General features: G+C 51.5%; 1 protein-coding gene across 1 annotated transcript in view; it reads right to left on the reverse strand.

Moving 5' to 3' along the window:
- The window catches only part of FGF18 (fibroblast growth factor 18), a 72,118-nt gene extending 53,461 nt beyond the window's left edge, over window positions 1–18,657 (reverse strand). The window contains 4 exon segments of the mRNA XM_071814893.1: window positions 17,588–17,624; window positions 17,880–17,929; window positions 17,931–18,026; window positions 18,028–18,657. Of these exon segments, the coding sequence (XP_071670994.1) occupies window positions 17,588–17,624; window positions 17,880–17,929; window positions 17,931–18,026; window positions 18,028–18,096 (252 nt within the window). The 5' untranslated portion in view covers window positions 18,097–18,657.
- Between the last annotated feature and the right edge of the window lie 1,656 nt (window positions 18,658–20,313).

Below are 20,313 nucleotides of genomic sequence, written 5' to 3' on the forward strand. Positions count from 1 at the left end.
ACCTCCTCCAGGACCAAGACCTCCCTGCCCGTATTTTGGACATGTCCTACCATGGAGGTCAAACCCACCCTGAGACACACAACCCACGGAGAGAAGGATGTGTTACACTACAACAGTCCTGATCTGCAAAAATCACTGCTTCCACAAGCCTAAGATTTCCAAAACACTCCCCTTTACAGCTGAAATCCCCTACCGTTGGTTTCTCCCCAGATGGTTTTGCTGGGGAAGAGCTAAGTTCTCATCATTGCCGCTTCACCACAGTTATTTTCAACACTATCAAGTTCAACAAGAAAAGTTCAACAAAATAAAATCAAAAATTATTCTCACTCTTCCCACCATGTCTCCCACTCTCTGTTCAGGGGAAAGTTTCAATATTCATTCATTCATTCCCCACATGCTCTGCTGAATGGTGACAATGTCCTTCAGGTGTCGCATGGTCACGTGTGACCCAGGACCCCTGCCTGGCTCTGTGCCACTGTCCCCATTCCTCACAGCCAGCACTAGGCCACAGGGTTGCTCAGAAGTAGTTTCATGCCCGGGTCCCTCCTCACAGCACTGGTATCACTGCAAAGAAAACTGCAATGAGGCTTTGTGGAACAGTCCAAACCAGCCTCTGAGAAATCATGGATCCATAAAGCTGGCAGCTGGATCCGGGGAGCCTGGCATGCTACAACTGCTTTCACTGTCTTAAGCAAAAATAAGAAAGTTTCTTTTCTTTATGGAGAAAGTACTCCTGTTGAAATAAACTGCCATGATATGCACGAATTAAAACCATTCAGCAATTCAAACTGCTGCAAGTAGTTGTCTGTTAGTATTTTTGAGCATTTGAAACAGGCATTCAAGAAATAAAACCTTGAGAGGAAAATGTAAAATCACACGAGGAGCAAACCTGGTTCCCAGCAAGGCAGCGGCACATTGACCCGTGTCTGAGCACGTATCACCCGCATGGTGAGCCATGGAGAGGTTCCTTCTGGAGCAAACCCAGCAGCAGTGGACAGCTTGCTCCGAAACAATGGAAAAGCCTTTGCACAAAGCACGTGGAGCTGCCTGAAGGGGAGATACAGGGTGAGGGGGCTGCCCCCCACATCCCAAATCATCCCAGCCGAGCTGTCCCCATCGTACTACCCAGCAGGTGCTCCTGGGACAAAAGCTGCTGGCACCCCACTAAAAATACTTACCAGTAATCTCTTCAAATGAGACTCGAGCCCAATTACTGGAAAACGTGTCAGGTTCAAAGCACTCCTGACCTTTTCCCTCCCTCCATCCAACAGCAGCAATTTCTCATGGGGCGGATGCTCCAGTTGCAAACGCGTTTGGCCACGACAGTGGGATAGAGTAGAAACCCCTAGGCCACTCCCCTGAAATGGGTCAGCAGTTTTCTAAACCCTGGAGAAAGGCAGAGTCGTTCACCCTTAGGACTTACAACACCGGCTTAAGGCACAGGCCCATCAAGGTGAGAGTTCCAGCTCTTCTGCAACACCAACCAGCCCAGCTGGGACCTCCATGAAAACAGAAGCAAAAGCACAAGACGTGGGAAACCCGAGTGATACTCAGGAAAACACAACCATGAGAAGGAGACAGAAGATCACCAGAGACCAGTCTCCCCATAAAAAAACCAAACATCTGCAGTGGCAGCACCACAGCAGTGATGTGATGTTTCCCCTGGTAGCTCCTTTTGTCCCGATCCCCTGACATCGTCCAAAGAACACACAGATCCTGCTCCCAGCACAGAAAAGCAACTCCCTCTAGGGTAAGACATGGCAACTGCCGAGCAGTGCACACGAGTTCCAGGCAGGATTTCCAAAACGCCTTTTTCTATTGAACTTGCAAAGAAAATAGAGATGTGGCTAACAACTGTCTCTTGGATCGTGGCTCCCAAGCACTGACCCCATGTGAAAGGTGGCTTCTCCAAAAGCACACAGCTCATTCAGACCCTACCAAATTATCCCATGCCACTTCTCCTCTATCAAGTTTCCTCTCTGAAAACACATTACCAAGCTCCAACCAGTCCCATTCCTGCTTATTCTGGCAAGATAACACACAGTGATCCCACACCGGAACAGTGTCAAGGGGAAAGGGACTTCCTCAGGTGTCACTGCTTGCTCATCTCATCATTTGGCATCATCTACACCATGCTGGGATATAAGACAAGGACAGAGGGGTTAATCCACCTAACAATAACCAGAGGCCAATTGGGGGATTTACTGGAATTGCAGGAGTCACTCCACAGTGATGTTTGTGGTGCCGATACCTCACTTCTGCCTTGCCTTCATTTCCACCAGCCTGCGGCCCAGTTTTTCATGCCCACTTTTAGGGCTGGCTGACATTAGCTGTTTGAGACCCAAAACCTTCCCATAGCTTGCACCCTCCCCTCCTTCATTTAGAGCTTATCTTCTCCATCACTCAACTGAGCATCTTCTTTATTCCCACCATCTCCAACAGCACTGCTCTGAAGGGAGATGTTTGCAGGCTCAGGAAAAGGATCAAATCTATGTTATGGAAGATACCAAAACATCACTGGAATTGGTAAATACACGGAAGCCTCAATGGTTACATGTTCCCTGAATACCAGCCTGCTAATATTAGTTATTGAGGGGGGAAAAGCCTGTGTCTCTGGGTTGATCTCTCCTTCAGACCCTAATTGCAACACCGATGGGGATGACAAGCCTGGGAGACACATTCTCCGGGCTCTTTATCCCAGACCCAGAGAAATAAAGCTGCAGCAGCAGGACTGGTGTTGCTGAGCATGGCCGGCACGCGGCAGCGTTACGAGGGGTCCCTTTAACCTGCCCTTCCCCAAGTGCCAGGCTGATCCAAAGCTTTCAGTGTCAAAACAGGAAAAGGAGTTGTATGTGAAGAAGATCTCTGCAAACTTCAAGCTATGATTTCCACAGACGGTGACTTCTCCTCAGCTCTAAAACCCCAATGCGATATCAACCACCACTGGGCATTTCCTTTTCTCCTTCCAGTTCCCACTCACCAGCGATGCTGACAACATGTAGTGACATATTCTCTGTCCTTGGACTTCACTCACCATACCCAAAAAGTCCATCAGATGAGCCCTGACTTGGGGGGCACAACCCTCTTTTTAAAAAGAAAAGTGCACAAAATTCACAAAAAAGGGACAGAGGGGACATAAGATTCATCTGCCATGTTGATGCAGGGGCCCAGAGATGTCCAGCGCTGCTGTGCCACAAAGAAGGTTTTGGTTCGGAAATGATGTGAGAGGCTCCCAAAGAGGAGAGAGCAGGAACTGGGACAAGAGCGCAGCAAAATCCAGCAAGAGCCCAGCTCCCAGGAACGAGCCCTGGAGCTCCCTGAACCCACCGGGACTCGTTGAAAGCAAGGTGCCATGGTGACAGTGTTGAAAAAGAGCAGTCAGGGTGAAAAGGCCAGCAATTTACCTAAAAATAGATTGCAATTTGTGAAATCACAGCCATGGAGATGAGCATCCCTTTGTCCTTCAGATGGCTTTTCCCCATTTCAGTCGCACATTTTGCTGATGTATTGCTGACAAGTTTCCTTGAAACTTTCTCAGGTTACCATGACCAAGCACCTGCAATATTAGAGTTGCTCCTGCATAATTCCCTTGTACATGAAGTCTAGCAAGCTATTTCTGGAACAGGGCTTTCCAGAGATTATTTTGATCAGTAATTCACTTATTTGAAACATAAGATGCAAAATTTCCTTCATTTCTGCAAGGAAGAGATTTTCTTTTGAACTTGTTTTATGCTTTGCTTGCCTTACAAAACCTATTTCATGAACTATGAGGCAGGATGGAGCTCTCTAAACCCCAAATACATCACCACAGAAGCCCTGCTGACAGGGGAAGCGGACAGAACTAATTTCCATTTGAAAATGCACTCCTTACTTTAAATAAATATCTTCAAATCAACTTACTGGGAACACCCACTTTTATTTAGCAAAACTCAAAGTCACAACCTTTTCTGTTTCCTACCATTTCTCCAGGGTGGCCCTACCTGAAAGCACGGTCTGAGGTGCCACACAGTAACGCGCCACAGCGTTTCCAGAAGCCATCAGCAAAGCACGACTTCACACCAAGAGCATCCCCAGCGTGAGACCAAGATGTTCGAAAATGACACAGAAGTTCCTGTTCAGTGAGCAAAATGTATGGTCAGCTCAAAAATCTTCAGGGGAAAACAGAAGAGAGGGGAACCACCTCAGACCCACGATGCTCCTCATCGCCTCCGCCCTGGTGAGACCCCCTGCAGTGCTGTGTCCTCAGCACAGGACACACACGGACCTGCTGGAGAGGGGCCAGAGGAGCCACAGGAATGACCTGAGGCTGGAACAGCTCTGCTGGGAGGTCAGGCTGAGAGAGTTGGGGGTTCAGCTGGAGAAGAGAAGCTCCGGGGAGACCTTAGCGCAGCCTTTCAGTGCTTAAAAGGGGCCCATAAGAAAGATGGGGACAGGCTTTTGAGCAGGGTCTGTTGTGACAGGACAGGGGGTGATGGTTTGAAACTAAAGGAGGGAGATTCAGGCTGGACATGAGGAAGGAATTGTTGCCCTGAGGGTGGTGAGAGCCTGGCCCAGGTTCCCAGAGAGGTGGTGGATGAACCATCCCTGGAGACATCCCAGGCCAGGCTGGACGGGGCTCTGAGCAACCTGAGCTGGTGAAGATGTCCCTGTCATGGCAGGGGTGGCACTGGGGGAGCTGGGAAGGTCCCCTCAATCCAAACCATTCTATGATTCTATAAGCCTGGCGCTCTCACGAGCCCGCAGAGAGGTTCCCATCCCTTTCCCTGTGTCCTGCCAAAGGGTCAGCAAACCCAGGGCTGAGAGGGAGGGAAGGACCAGAGCTGGGCATCCCCTGGCCCCAGCCGAAGGCACATATTCCTGCACCTCCCAAATCACTGAAGCCCTCCCCAGAGTGATGCTCCTGTGCCATCACTGCTGCTTTCAGTCATATCTTGTGCACCATCATAGAGTCACCTCAGCTAAATGCAGCGATATGCTGCAAGACCTGTCGGCGTCATCAGAGATGAGGAAAACAGCTCTGGAGCAATAACAGCACTGTCAGTCACTCCAGTCACGCTAACAAAAGGGTCAAGCGTGTATTCGGCACTCCCAGTTCCCCTTGATAAAAACCCTGCTGCCAGTGTCCCCTCTGAGGAAGCCAAAGGGTGCTTCATCCCTGCCTGCTCCTGCTGGCAGACACAAGTGGCTGATCACCTCTGCTTAAATAAGTTATTAATTAATACCCTCAATGCAAAACCCAGCCTGGTATCCTGGGCTAACGGCTACGCCAGCATTTCATTCTGACTTATCAACCCTGCTCCAGGCTGCTCCATGGAGCACCCACAAAACACATCAGCCAGTAAGAGGGAGCAATTAAAAAAATATCCATGCTGGGATGGTTTGTGAAGGCTCTTCCTCCACCACCACCAGCCAGCACCTGCCAACAGCCACCTAATGTCTCCTTCCCTGAAAGTTCTTTGAAATACGTTCTCAAGCCCTGTTTTCTCTTCTGTTTATACCACACTCCTTCTATTATCAAGAAATCTCCAAGTAATTTATAAGCCCACAAGCTCCTGTGCTAACAGGGCAATAAATCACATTTATATACCCTGTTGCCTACTGTTCAGAGGGCTGTGGTGCCGGGCAGCCACGGGGCCAGGGAGCAGGCGCTGCCTCCTCCCAACCCTCTGCAGCACACGATGTGTTCGGAGGAGAAAACAGCTCAGTTCTGCATCGGCCTAACATTTATTTTCTAAGTATCCGGAGAGGATCCCAGCCTGGGTCCTGCCTCGCTGGGTTTTCCCCATCTGACACATACAAGCACACAAAAGAGGGGTTTTCTTTTCACAATATCAAACCAAAAGAGGATGGTTTTGGCTGCTTTCCTTGAGGAAAGAGGTTGCCCATCTAATAATCCCTAAATGGGCAGTGGGTTGTTGCTGGGCTTTCACGTGTGCCTCTGAGCTCCCCTTGCCGTGCCAGGTCACTAGTTTTCTTTTCCATGGAGTTGCAAAACCCCTGAATAACAAGGTTTGTGCATGGAAGTGCTGACGTGAACCTTAACTACAGCATCCTGAACATGATACCAGAATAAGGACGCTCACTGTGTGGCCCAGCATATGGACAAATAAAGCATTTCGGCAGCCAGCGCCGACAGATCATAAACCTCCACAAGCATAAATACCAACAACAACCCGAAAAGGGCTTACGGGTGAGGTGGGCTGGGATGATTTAGAGTTGGGGTGGAAGGGTCATTATTGCTGAATAGGTGGGGGCAAGCAGGCCAAAGAAATCAATAAACCATTCTGCTCCCAGGGAAGGAAGGGGCTACGCTAATTGTGCAAACACACATCTTCCGTATGAGACTGGGGATCCGCAGCTCACCCAACACAGAGGGATACAGGGAACCGGCACCATCACGCTGAGAAACAAGGACGTCATCCTGAGATACGGTGCCCCAGAGCTCCATCATGCAGAGCAGCGTCCACCAGAGCATCTCACCGGGTGCAACCCACTTTAAATCAATGCAGACCCAAGCAATGTTCATTAATTTCACTTTGTGGAGGTAACATATAGTTGGGATAAGGATCTCAGTTGCCTTCAGCATCACTGCCAAGTCTGAACTTTTCCAGCACCCAGTTCTAGCACCGTACAACCAACCAACAGCTGCTGCCAGCACCCGTTATCTTCAAGCACCCAAGACAAGCTTTGGGACCAACTCCACCCCTGATAAAATAACCACATTTGCAAGATGTCACGTTTGCATTGGAAGTGGAGGCGGCCCCAAAATGAGCCACAACAGATCGCTGCATCCTGCAGCAAGGATGCAAACAAAGTGTTGCAGACGGGTTTCCAGGCACCCACCTGCTCAGCCACAGAGCTCTAAGGCAACAAGCAACTTCTCCCTTGCCTCTTCTCTCTTCTCAATTCTTCTACCTTTTTTTTTTTTTTTTTTTTTTTTTACTCACTTTATATGGAACAGACCAATGACAAAATGCACCAGTTTTAGAAAGTGAAGCCCATTCAAAAATGGAATAAATACACACTCATGCAAATAAGCAGCTATTTGTACCTAATGGGCCAACGTACCTAAAAGCCCATCTCAGGGATGCACCACAGGTCATTCAGGGAACCAGCAGACAGCAGCAACGCCCATAGTTCAGTGAAGAAACCTGAGCTCATGAGCACATACAGGTGCAAACGGCGGGGATCTTCATTCCCGGCTAACCAGAACTGTGAGCTGATGCTGGTGGTAAAGGTACAGGAAACTGCTCTGGTCCCTCTGCGTGATCCAGTCTCCTCCTCTCTGCCTTTCCAGAGATATTTAAAGAAAACGCTGTGTATATCAGCTAATAAAATAGCTCGAAACGAGCCCAGGTCATGTCAAGCTTATTGTCTGCAGTTAATGGGTTTCAACTTTACTTAGGATCCCGAAAGTTTTTAAAATCAGTAATTTCATCTTCCCTCCAGAAATAAATTCCTCAATGGTTTCACCACAAAAGTATTCCTAGGAACAGACAATTCTGCTGCTCATGTACTGAAGAGAGCAGAGACAAAAAAATCAGATTAATATTGAGCCTTATCAAAAGTATGGCATAAACCATGTGTTGAACTTAATCCAAACCAAACTGTCGATCTGCCTTCAGGATCAGATATAACAAACATGTGAGCCTAGGGCCAGAAATTAAAAGCACAGTTTGTTTTCTAATACAAGATTTGCACTGATATCTATTAGCTGCACTCCTGTATGGAAATCTTTACACTGCAAATGCTGGACAAATAGGATTTCTTATCTTTCTGCTTTATTGAGTGAGGGAAAAGTTTCATTTGGTTTTAATTAATTCAGATTCCAGCTTTCCCATTTTCAGGGAACAATTCTCCAGAGTTTTGGAAAATGAATCCTTTCCAAAACATTTAAAATGGGGGGGAGGGGGGGGGAAGATAGAGAGGTGTTACAAACACTAAGGCACCTCCCGAGGTTTGGGTTGCTGCATCCCCACAGAGCTGGAGAGTACCAGGGGAACCCAACACACTTCGCTGCATCCATCGCCGGTCACCAGCACCAGGGAAAATGCTGCTGGGGAGAAATTCAGGCCAGTTGTAGGCAAGCACAGAAAGGAGACCTTACAGCATGATACTGGAGATTCCCCGACAGCCCTTTCTTTGAACCACCGGCATTTGTGCCTACAGCAACGGGATGCTGCAAAGCACCAAACCTCGGTCCAGGCATCCCGAGCATCCTCCTGCAAGGGAGCGTGCGGAGCCCAGCACACAAATAGGGCCCATGGAACAGTATGAACAGCTCCCGGGTTGCTCTGGGAATGCCTATAGCTGCCCAGCACCCTGCCCACAGAGCAGCTTTGCGACATCAGCCTTGCTGGTCCTGCACCAGAGTTCGGGCGGATTTTCAGGTTTTCTCCAGAAGTGAAACCCCGAGACTTAACGTGGTGACATTCAGGTTCCTGGCACACACAGTGATGGTGCACGCTGGAGAAAATGAGGCTTCTGGAAAGAAAACTGTGCAAATAAATTCCATTGTCTTGCTTGTTAAATTCAAATGGCAATTAAATTCATATTATCATAGAATCATTTCAGTTGGAAAAGACCCTCAGGACCACCTAGTCCAACCATAACCTAACCTAACTCTAGCACTAAACAATGTCCCTAAGAACCTCATCTAAATGCCTTTTAAACACTCTTTCAACATAAACAGCACAAAAGCAGTTCCTGTGCCTATTCCCATTTATTCGCACCCTCTCCAAACCAGCGGAACACAGCCCGAATGACCAAGAAGCTGGAGGCACTGCTGCGATCCTCACACCAGCGGGGTCAGGAGTCAGAATGATGCTTTTGGGGTGTCCTGTCCCCCACCTCGCCAGTAATTTGGTGGCTCAGCTGCACCCACACAGGCTGGGGAGCAGCCCCAGCAAAGCACCGCAGCGGGCGGCTCATTCCCTCCCAGCACGGTGCAGAGTCTGTACCTGCACCTGCGCATCTCCGAAAACACAGCGCTGCAATCTCGCTATCAAGTTTGTCATGAATCCGTCAGTTTGGCTTGTTGGTCAGAACAGTTCTCTAGTAGGGGCTGAGATAACGCTATTTGGAACTCACAAAATAAATACACGACATAGGCAGGGCGGACCCTCTGTGGGTGCTGGCAGTGCTGTGCCCACTCCTCCTGTCCCACCCCAGCCCCAGCAGCTTTGCTGATCATTAAAAACCCCAACATAGAATCACACGCCCTTTTGCGCTGCAAGTTTTCCATCCCTGGTTGCCCCATGGCTGGGCTGACTTGTCACAGAGCAGAACACCCCACACAGCTTCACGTCTCATTTTAGGCAAAGTTTATAGAACTGCCCGGTCCCCAGAATAAAAATGCCACATAAACGTGGCATCCAACGTTATTCCTGTAAAAGGTCCCAACAATCAGACCTGCTGGTTTTTTTGTATTGATTGCTGGGAGGCTGTTTGCTATTCTGATCTCAGCTGGTCGGAAGTCTCCCCAATCACCACAAGGTCGCGACCATGGGGTCAGAAACCTGCACTACATACATCATAATTTATTTTACAGATAATCAATACCGCAGTGCACCACGCAGTCTTACAGTGCAGCCTCACAGGGAGTCACTGATGCTCCTCATACAGGATTGTGACCTTAAGGTCTGGCAGCTTAAGGAGGGTCAAAATCAGCTTTCATTTTATAGATGGAAACCATGGTTGGAAGGAGCGTACGTACCCCACTCACTGTTGTATATTTGTAAAACTGAGTAAAAGTCTGCATGTAGTTTGAATCCAACTTTGGAAAACAAATATTAGTATCTGTTCAGGTCCCTACCTGACAATTGGATGGGAGAAGCCCACGGAGCAGCAGGGCAGCAGACTGCCCGGGGCCTGCTGGGACGGGGTGATCTCCATCCCACCTGCGGGCGAGGGAAGCCCTGCAACCGCTACACTGGGTTTCCAAACCACCCCTCTCTTCAAACGGATTAACAGCAACCAAGAAGCAGGAAAATGCCCTTCTATCAATACTGTCCTTCATCCCACACTCTAATTTCTATTCCCAGGGCTCTGCATCCCTCCAGCCATGCCCAGTGTCACCCAGCACGCAGGTGCACGCCCCCTCATCCACCAGGGATCCCTGTGTTCTTCTGTTAATTCTGCATTTCTGCTGAAGAGTAGCTCTGGGTATTCCAAAAGATGCAACAGCTTTATAACAAGCTGTCCTTAAAAATGGTGCCAAAGATAGTATTTTAGCAGGAAATAAAAGGATTTGAAATATCCAGCAGGAGAAAAAGCAACTGGGAGGAATAAGGAGTGCTGGAAATACCTTGCAGGAGAAGAAATCCATTATTAATTGCTGCATTCTGGTATTTGTATCGACGCAATATGGGGCCTTCATCAAGGTTTAGCATTCATCAGAGATTTGGATTATAAAATGCGAACAGAGGAACTGCACCTCCCGTCCATACCAGCCCTGCGGCAGTGAGCAGGACTGCTCCCCGCTGCCCACTTTTCATCCCGTTTCAGCTGCCCCCAGGGCAGGGGCTGTGATAACCCAACAGCAACAGCCTCAGATCTTGCCTCTTTCCTCCCAGTTTGTCCCCAAAGCAGAGTTGGTCCCAGCTGGCATCGCCAGCAGGAGCAGCATCGCACTGGCAGGACCTGTCTGCAGGAGGATGCTGCCAGACACCCCTATCACACCCTAAGGTCAGGACATTCAAGGCATTTCAGATTTTCCCCCAGCACGACCCCTTTTCTGCTGGCTGCAGCAGAATAAAGCAGAGATTCTCATTAAAAAAAGCAAATGCTCGCAGTGAGCAGAGCGTAAGCGCAGTTTGGCGAAGGGCACGGTGCTGTGCCAGAGGAGGATGTGCTGTCACTACGTGGAAAACACTGCCCTGTGGTTTAGGTTGAGATTCAGCTGTTGGTGCAGACAGAACAGACGGAGGTGTCAAAGCCCAGGGAGCCCCATCCCACATCGAAGCGAGCTGGTGAACCCCACAACCTGCCCCGGTCGATTTGGGAAGATTGGCACGTCGGCTCCCACCCACCACATCCCCCGGCGCGGCCGGGACTTTGCACAAAGGGAAACAGGCAGACCATGACAGACTAAGCCTCCTCCTTCCTCTCTCTCTTCCCCTTTCTTTCTCTTCATGCTATGGTAAGGCTGCTGAATGGCAATAGGAAAATACTTTGGCAGAGCCAGACAGTCTTTTATATTTTCTTTTCATTCTTTCTCTTATTTTTCCTCCAGCTGCTTCACTGGGTGCCTAATCCTCCACGGATATCTGCAGAGGTAGCAGGACACAGATGTGACACACCAGGTAGGCAGCCTAATGCACAGCTCTGCATGATTTCTGCTGTAATGGAACCGCAGGTGATCAAAACACAAAAACCCAGGGAAGGAAAGAAAAGAGATAAGGTTCAGACCTGTTGGGACCACAGATTCCAACACGACGTGACTCACCCCAGCCCTCCCAGCTTGCAGAGAGCCCAGCCAGAGGCCTGGGAGCAGGTACCCACCCTTGCACACCCTGCCCAGGCATCAACAGCAGCCAGTCCTTCTTTTTCCTTTTTAAATCACGCCATTGCCTGAACACATTTTTCACCTGTTCTCATCACATCAGATACCTAAAGTGTCCGTATCTGGGTAAAATCAAAGCAAAAGCAGCTATTGCTCAGTGAGGTTGAAGGGAGGAGACAGCAGGACAGGGGTTTTCCCAGCTCCTACAGAAAGGAAGAGACACATAAAAATACTCCCAAGGATCCAGGAAGTAGCTTTATAGATAAAAAAGAATTCAGCCCCAGAAGAGTCTTTATGTTGAGCTCAGTGTCCTGCAATGGAGGGAGATGTCCACTCGCCCAGCTGACCAGCTTGCTGCTATCAACTTACAGCAAAATCAAATATTCTGAGTGGCCACCTGAGTCCCAGCAATGCTGTTCATCCTGAGCCCCCAGAAGCCCTCAGCAGGCACCCCCACCTCCTCCTCACTAAAGGACCCGCCACCAGCTGCATCACCACATCCCAAACACGCCCACGGGGCTTGGGAAGCATCACCCTATGCCCATTCCACTCTTCCCTGCTTTGGTACGCTACGGCCAAGCTACTCTACCAGCAGAAAAATTAGCAGGGCTTGAGCATGCAATCATCCTACAAAACCCAGCCCTGCTCCAAAGCCAGCATCACTCACCTTGTCCCGCTTAGACACACCATATGCAATACGGAAAGCAAAAGAGAAATTAAATATAACAACCGCGACGCAACCAGCTATCTCAAACAGAGGAAATCTGAACCCTCCTAGGTACTCTTCTCAGCACCTGAGTCCTCCTCTGTTTGTATGAAGCATCTTGCACATCTCTAGAGCTTTGAAAAAGTAAACTGCAATCCAGGTGGGTGTGCGGATCGAAGCCTCCAAGCAGCAGCTCTGCTTTGCTGCCTGCTGCCATAGCACACCCAGAAAACGCCAAGCTCCCACGTGCCGAGAGAGTTCACCTTTGTTTCTGCCTCGCTGGGACGGGACTCTGGAAACAGCTTTGTCCTTGCAAGTTTTCCTGTTAACTGTGTGTTTGAGGCGTCTCCTGGCACAGGACCTGTCCCGGCACGTTGAAGGACCATGGGAAGCCAAGGTAGCGTGTGGCCAGGGCGGGAGCCGATGGTGCAGCGGAGCACGGGCTGCAAACCCACGTCTGTGTAGGGGCGGGACCCCCACCTGCACTCACCCCACACGAATCTCGGTCTTACTTCTCCCACAGGAGAATCCAAGCGTGCACCAGCGCCCACACAAGGGGCAGTTTCAGGACACAACACTTCACAGGCCAGTGCTAGAAGTCAGCACAGGGAATAAAAATCCCTGTGGCAAGGGTATGGTCGTTTTCTTGGAGAGCAAGGGGGTTTTAAACAGGACCAAATTATTTAATACACTACCAAGCCCAGTCTCGTGGGTGGCAGGCTGGTGGAGCCACACCAACAGACATCGTGTCCCCTGTCATGAGGCCAGCAGCATCACACACCCAGAGCCATGGACCATCTCATCAGCTCCAGCCTGTGACAGGGTCATGCGCTTCATCAACATCACTGAGCTCCTCCTCCGCTAATTAAATCAGGGTTTGCTTATGCTGTTTCTCTTGTCTTCTCACTGCCTAGTAATTAAGAGTTGACTGTGATCAGAAAAAAAATTGACAGAAAGCTTCCCAGCCTTTCTCAGACCACTTTTGCTGTGTTCTGTCCTTCACATCATCGCTGCTGCAGCCTGAGCATTAGTAGCCCCACACTAGTGCAGGGTGGGTGAGCTCAGGCTGGAAAGCAGACCTGACCTCAGCTGTTCTCATGGACGAGCACCGCTGTCATTTGAGGGGCTTCAGAGACTGTCACAGAGCTGGTGTTGGCACAGGGACCCCACGCCAAGGACTCGGTGGCCCCTGTCCAGGCTGAGCAAAGGTGGTGAGGGGAGGATGCCCCTGGAAGCTGCAGGGTGCCGGGTCCCCGCAGAGTCTCGGCATGCAGGGCTTGGCCACAAGGAGTAGAGTGGTTCGTTGCATCCAAACAGCACCTGTCCCACCCCACAGCGTAGGCCATCAGAGCCTCCATCCCCAGCAGCACACGCAGCCTTGGCTACCATCTTGAGACGAATGCTCGTGCCACCCAGGGAGGGCGCAGGCAGGTGGGTGCCCACCCACAGGGAGGGGAGACATGAGCATGACCCCGCTGGGCGAGGGCAGGGTGAGCAAGGACCCTCATCCCCAGCACCAGTTCATGCCTACAGAAGGGGTGGCCACAAGCCCCATGGCAAGCCAAGCCGGTCAGGCTGTGGGCAGACCACGCTCTGGCCTGGCCAGAGCAGTGTCCCTGGCATCATTTGGTGGCATTCGTGCCCACAGAGGAGCAGGCGGGGAGAGGGGAGGGAGCTGCTCGGCAGACTCACGCCTCCAACATGTGCGGCGCGCGGCTCCGCCAGACCACAGGATCTGGCTTGCTGAACGTGTGGAAGCAATGCTTCTCCGTGCCTCACTTTACAAAGCCCCAAACAATATCTGTCTGTCACTGCACAGGAGCTTAGGAGAAACATAAGTTACTGTTGGCATGGCGTGCAGCAGCCTTCCTCTTACACAACACCAGCAGATGTGAAAATAGCCCAGCGCTGCCTTGTGCAGTCGTCTGACCTCCTGTTTGCTTCTGGATCAGATTCCAAAACTGGATCTTAACCTACAAGAACCATAAAAGCAAAGGATTTGGCCCTATCAGGGACCTTTTTCATAATCCAAGGCAGATGCATTTCATGCAGAAGGACATGCCGAGGTTTATCAGGGCAGCAAAGAGGCTGAGGCAGCATCTGCCTGCGCTCTATGGCACAGCCGGGGCAGCTGGCACTGGTGTCACCCTGTGCTCCAGTCGACGATGGAGATGGCCCAGCGGTAGAAGAGCTAGAAGCTCTTGCAAGCCAGGGAAGCACCCAAAACCTCACATCCTGTTGCCCAGCTGACACCGAAGCTGCCTCCAGCCCCTACCCACACTGGCAAAGGGCAACCTCTGAGCTCCTGAGGTCCCACATCCCCAAACCTGATGTCCTAAGGGCCATCAGGGCTGCCAGAGCCGGCAAAGCACAGGAGATTCTTTCCATCCATCCAAAGTGCTCCTAGGTTTCCTGCCCATGTGAAGAGCAGGGACTGACTCTAAGGCCAAACCCGAAACTGCTCTGGGACATGCAGAGAGTAAAAGCACATGGAGGATAAATTGCTCCTGGAAGTGTGAAGAGGCAGCAGGAAAATTAAACAGAAGGATGCTAAAGATAAGCGATAGAGGGAGAGTACAGTAATGCGCAGTGAAACAGCACCCCTAAGAACAACCTGTGCAAATAAATTAATCTCTCCAGTATCCCCAAGAAGATCCAGTGTCCCTGCTGCCTTTGGGTCCACAGCAACCACAAGCAGCAGAGGAACTTCTCAAGATTCGAGAGAAGAAAACAAGACAGGGACATTCCTGCCACAGGGCAAGGGAGCGGAGAACGAGCTGTCCTCCCTGCAGCGCTGCAAGGTACGGGGCTGCTCTCGTGGTGCCAGTTCACAGCCACCAGCACCCGCTGCCTGCGTTCCCCTCCGACGCACCACACACTGTTCCCCAGTGTCCCTCCATGGAAATGTCACCCAGCAGCAAAGCCCAACTTGTCCAGGAGTCTAAATCCTGCTCCTGAAAATTCCCATCCCTCTGACCTCCCCACAGTCCGGGCTGGGGAAAGTCTCCCCTGTGCTGCCACAACCCACCCATGGGTGATGCTGCACCCGACAGGGTCACCTACGGGTGGCTTTCCAAGGACCTCAGGGTCTAGGAGAAAACTTTCTACCAGCACTGAGCCACCACACTGCCTAATGAAGGCAGCTTGCATGCCAACACACCACAGCCTTTGTACACCAGTAACTAGCAGAAGACACAAAATACCTGAGCCGTTCTATTTTGCCCCAGAATACCTCCAGCCTCAACACATGCTGGAGGGATTTTTACCTTTGCGTGAAGAGCCAGGGGGCAACAGTCAGCAGCAGAGGAGGCTAATCCTAAAACTAACACGTGGGCCGACCCACTGATTGCAGCTTGCACAGGAGGGCAAAAGGCAGCCTTAGAATATAATCCATTTCAGGCACTCTTAAATCTCCCCAATACAACATAGAGCTCTTTAAGCAAAACTAAACAACTTCCTTCAGCCTAAATAAATATTAAACCTAAGTGATGCATTAATTTACTTCAGTTCACCGAAGGCTAACTCCTACCCAAACTGATCATTATAAAAGAAATCCTATAATCCCTCGCTCCCATTCAGGCTCAAAACATGTAATCCCGTGAATAAATCCAGAAAGAAAGTGTAACAAAACAGGCAATAAAAACTTACAGCATTCACATCTTTTCATCTACCATTAATACTGTAGACACTCACTCAAAGGCCCTTGAGTATGACTAATCTAATGTTTTGGCTCCCAACGCTAATCACTGAAAGAGCGTTCACCTCTCGGTGTGACACCCGGTGAGATCGGCCGCCCAGACCCCTCCGCGGCGCCCGGTCACAGCGCATCCTGGCCTCACGTCCTGCAAAACGCTGCAAGAGCAGCACGCAATGGAGCAAAGTATGGTTCTAATAGCACCAGAGCACTGAGCTGCTTTTTCTTTTTTTGTTATTATTTTATTGCTTTGGAAGCCTGCAAGCTCCAACTGTATAAATGCCAATAATTTCCCAAGTTTTAAGGCTGCTGAAGTAAGAGATCAGATTTTAGCAAGTGCTTTCCAGGCAGCCAGCCAAACTTTTTCTGATTCACTAAAAGCACCAAAGGGAGGGGGAGAGGGAGGGGGCTGGAGTGCTGATTAACTTCAGTTACCGCACAAGCGCAAAAACCGTCTCCCCGCTGCAGAGGGTGCCGCCGCCACGAGCCCTGCACAGCCTGTTATTCCTCGGGTTTGAAAAAAACAGAAACGCACCGGAGAAATATAGCAAATGCCTTCCAACCGCAGAGTAATTTACAGCTGTGGATCCTCTCCTGACGAGGAGGCTGCTCTGCCGAGGGGAGGCTCCGCTGGTGTTAGGTTCAAGCTGCAGCTTTCAGAGGGGATGAGGAAAAAAAATGCAACCGGGGTGGGGAAGCAGGGGATGGGGTTGGTTTGCATTTTAGCTTGGCTGGAGGGATGAAGTCCCCTCCAAGGCTGCAGCTGTGCTCACCCAGGACCATCCCTTGCTGCCATCGTGTATCTGCAAGGGGGCCAGCAGGTGCAATCCCAGTCAAAGCACCATGCGTGGCCGACGGGGTGGCATGAGTGGCCCCCAGCCCCAGTGGGATGGTGGTCTGGAGCCACCAGAGCAGTGACACCTGCTCTGCCCGGCCCCGCAGGTGCGTTTGCTCCAGGATGCCTGGCTAAAATCCCCACCCTGGAGAGGTGCGCGGCCCCAGGGCTGCGGCCACTCCGGCACCCCCAGCCCTGTGTCCCGCGGGAGGCCGGGCTGCAGAGCGGTGGCACTCAGGGTGTTCCTCCAACGGCTTCGTTCCTGCTGAGGCAGGATCAAAGGCAGGATCTGACTTGGACGGCTTTCTACTGAATAATGGGGAATGAGCACGCAGCCTCCTTCTCCTGGCTAGGGAAACTCGTGTTTTTCAAAGTATCAGTTTTTAGGAGTAAGTTCGCTAGTACGGGGGGACTGAGGGGGGTAGAAGAAGAAGAAAAAAATAAAAGGAGGGCGAGCAGGAGAGTGCCTGCTCTTCCAAGGCAAGTGCATCAATCAACATTGTGCAAGGAGAAGAGTCCAGCACTCCTTCTCACATCATTAGCCAGGCTAATGCACTCCAGAGGATCCCGTTACGGCAGAGGCTACCGGCGCACCGGCTGCACCCAGCCCACACCGGAGCCTCTGCACCAGCAAACACCGAAAAGCAGCTTGGTGAGAGGGGCAGCCCCTTCCCAGGGCCAGTGACACTCCAGCATCTGGCGCAGGGATCGGTTTAATACGGCTATAAAAACTAGAAGGGGGAAAAAAGTGAAAGCCCAAGCCAAAAGTGTCTGGCACTGCGAGGTCAGCACGCCGCCTTTGTTTCTATTTTGCAACCCAAAGCGAAAGAGGACAGAAAGGGCACGTACCTGTACCTGAAAGCACAGCAGCAGGAAATGTAAACATCTGGAGAAGAGAAAAAAAAAAGGCAACAAAATATCAAATGCTGCAGTAAAATGGTTAAAGCTGATTTTTTTTTTCTTTGTTTTATGTTTGCAATTTTTAAAGGGTGCAGAGCTATGCTCAGCTTATAAAAAGGCTCGGGTCACGATTACCACCTGATTGTAAGCAAAATGCCACCGGAGCCTCCAGAATGAAAGTTAAAAAAAAAAATCTTTAAAAAATAATAATAAAAAAATTAAAATATGCCATAATCCTTACAGGCAAGTGCAGGCGGAGAGCAGTGAATACATCGCTGGGCGAGGAGAGGGGGGAGGTCAGTGGCTTCACGCTAGCGGAGTGCAGGTCCCCACCGCCGCCCTGACATGGGAGCGATCCGGCCGCCGAGCTCCGTTCCGCGCCGCTCCGCGCCGCTCCGCGTCGCCGAGAAGTTGTGGTACCGCCCGCTTTGCCTCCTCCGAGTGACTCGCTTAGGCATCAGCTCTCCTCTCCCCCTGTCTCTCCTCCTCCTCTCCCTCTCTCTCCGCCTTTGGGGGGGATGAAGGTGCTTATTGTCAGTAACTTCCGATCATCAGCAAGTGCCCCCCCCGCTGCTCCCCCGGGCCAGCCCTGCGAGGCGGATAAAGCGGCTCCGCGGCCCCGCTCCGCGCCCCGCCGCTCCGCGCGGGTTGCATGGCGATGCGCGGGGCGCGGAGCGGGAGGCGGGACTCGCCCGGGCAGCCCCCGCGGAGCTGGCACCGCCCGCGCAGCCCGGCCGGGAAGGCAGGGGCGGCGGGGAAAGTGTTTTTAAAAAAATAACAACAATGAAAAGGCGGGGGGAAGGGAGCATGGCCGCGCTCCGGCCCCCTCCGCGCCTTCCCCGGCCCGACGGAGCGGGCAGCGCCGCTGCTCGCGTGAAACGTAAGGGGGGAAAAAACCACTAGAGAGCCGCTGCTGCTCCGCGCTCCGCTCCGCCGACACGTGTCAGGCGCGGCCGCTCCCAGCCCGCGCTTGGCCGGGGCGGGGGCGGTGGGGCCCGGTGCTCTCTTACCTCCGAGCGGGCAGGAGCGCGGCGCGGCCCCGGCCAGCCCCGGGCGGGCGGCAGCGGAGTCCCGGCAGTCCCGGCGCGGCCCCCCCACGCCAGGGCAGGTCCAGCCGCCCCCCGGGCCGGGCAACGCCGCGGCCGCCGGGTCCATGAGCCCGGCATCGCCGCCACGGCGGGAGGTTTGCAGCGGGGTCAGGTTGTCGGGGTCCGGCCGGCACGGCTGCCGCTCCGGCACGGTTCGCCTGCCCTCCAGTGGCCGCTCCGCCGCTCCGCACCCCCTGCTGCAACGCTCCTGCAGCCCTGGGTAGAAGCGAACAGGCTTCCCCCTCCCGATTTTTCTTTTTTTTTTTAAGGTAAAAAAGAATTCACACGCTGAGAGCGTGCGGTAACTCTTGCCCCATCTCCGAAAGCTATAGCAGACAAAACGCCAGGAACTGTTAACCTCCACGCATAAGTCTAACTCTCCGAAGAGAGCCTAACATCAGTTAACACTTTATTAAGCGAGAACATAACCATAGCTCATGACTGTGAGCTTTCCAAATTCTTCTCTAGAGTAACAGCGCACGTCGGCACAGAGTGTTTGGCCCTGCAGCTCCCACGTGGAAAATCTAATGGATTTTGCCCTTCTGGTCTTATAGATGCACAACTCAAAAAAATCCAAACCACTGCCAGTTACTGATGCCACTGACATCAGCTGGCACCACACATCCCTGTCACAACTGTCCCATGGCTCCTTGCCGCAGCTGAAGGCTGTTTCCAAGGATGGCCAAGACCATCACAGCCACTTTCCTGAGCCTTGCAAGTTGAGCTCACCAAGACGACCACACAGAAACAGTCTGAGCAGAGTCCAGGGACTCTCAGGATGAGAGCATTTAGTTTAGATGGGAAAATATTCAATATACTCCTAGTCATCAGCTATATCTCTTTTCCTAAATGGGAAGGAACTCAGCCTATGCCACCTTATGCTGTGAAGAACTTCTCAGGGCCCCATGGGAAAGGCATCCCATAGAGCAGGGTCAAGCCAAGGGTTTCCATGTGCATCAGCCCATCACCCAGATAAATCCAGTATCTGCTGCCCAAGGAGACCCTGCACAACACACACAGCTGTTCTGCAAAGCCAGAAGGCAATAATCCCACCCTAACACAGCTGCCCATTGTCATCTGAGAGCATGACTTCTGGTTGCTCCTTCTTGGCTTTCCCCACCACCAAAACTCACAGCAATCACAAAAATAACCTGAACTGTCTCAGAAACAGCCCCAGGGCAGGAGTTGGGGCCCAGTGGGTTTCTTTGGCCTTTTTTTTTTTTCCTTTAACTCTTCTTTAAGCACAAAAGTGAGGCTGTAAAATCAATCTGCCATAAATAAGGTACTGAGGGGGCAAGATGGTAGAGGGTGGCTGTGGGAAGTCCTGCACAGCCTCTGCCCAGCAGAGCTCCTAAAAAGGCCACCGAGTCTCCCACAGGTGCCAGCGCATTGCAGACCATGCCCGACCAAGAACATCACCCTCAGCTGAAACCAGGCTTCTGCTCCACCAAGAGCCCAGGTCACCATTCCCTCTTCCCAATCCCAGAGTTACCCTTGAGGAAGCAGGATCCAAGCAGAAAATAGGAAACTGAAACTTCATCCACATCCTTTCCATGACAGTGCCAAGCGACTGTACTGATACCGCTA

Source organism: Patagioenas fasciata, chromosome 14 (genome assembly GCF_037038585.1).
Source record: "Patagioenas fasciata isolate bPatFas1 chromosome 14, bPatFas1.hap1, whole genome shotgun sequence".
Classification (NCBI taxonomy): domain Eukaryota; kingdom Metazoa; phylum Chordata; class Aves; order Columbiformes; family Columbidae; genus Patagioenas; species Patagioenas fasciata.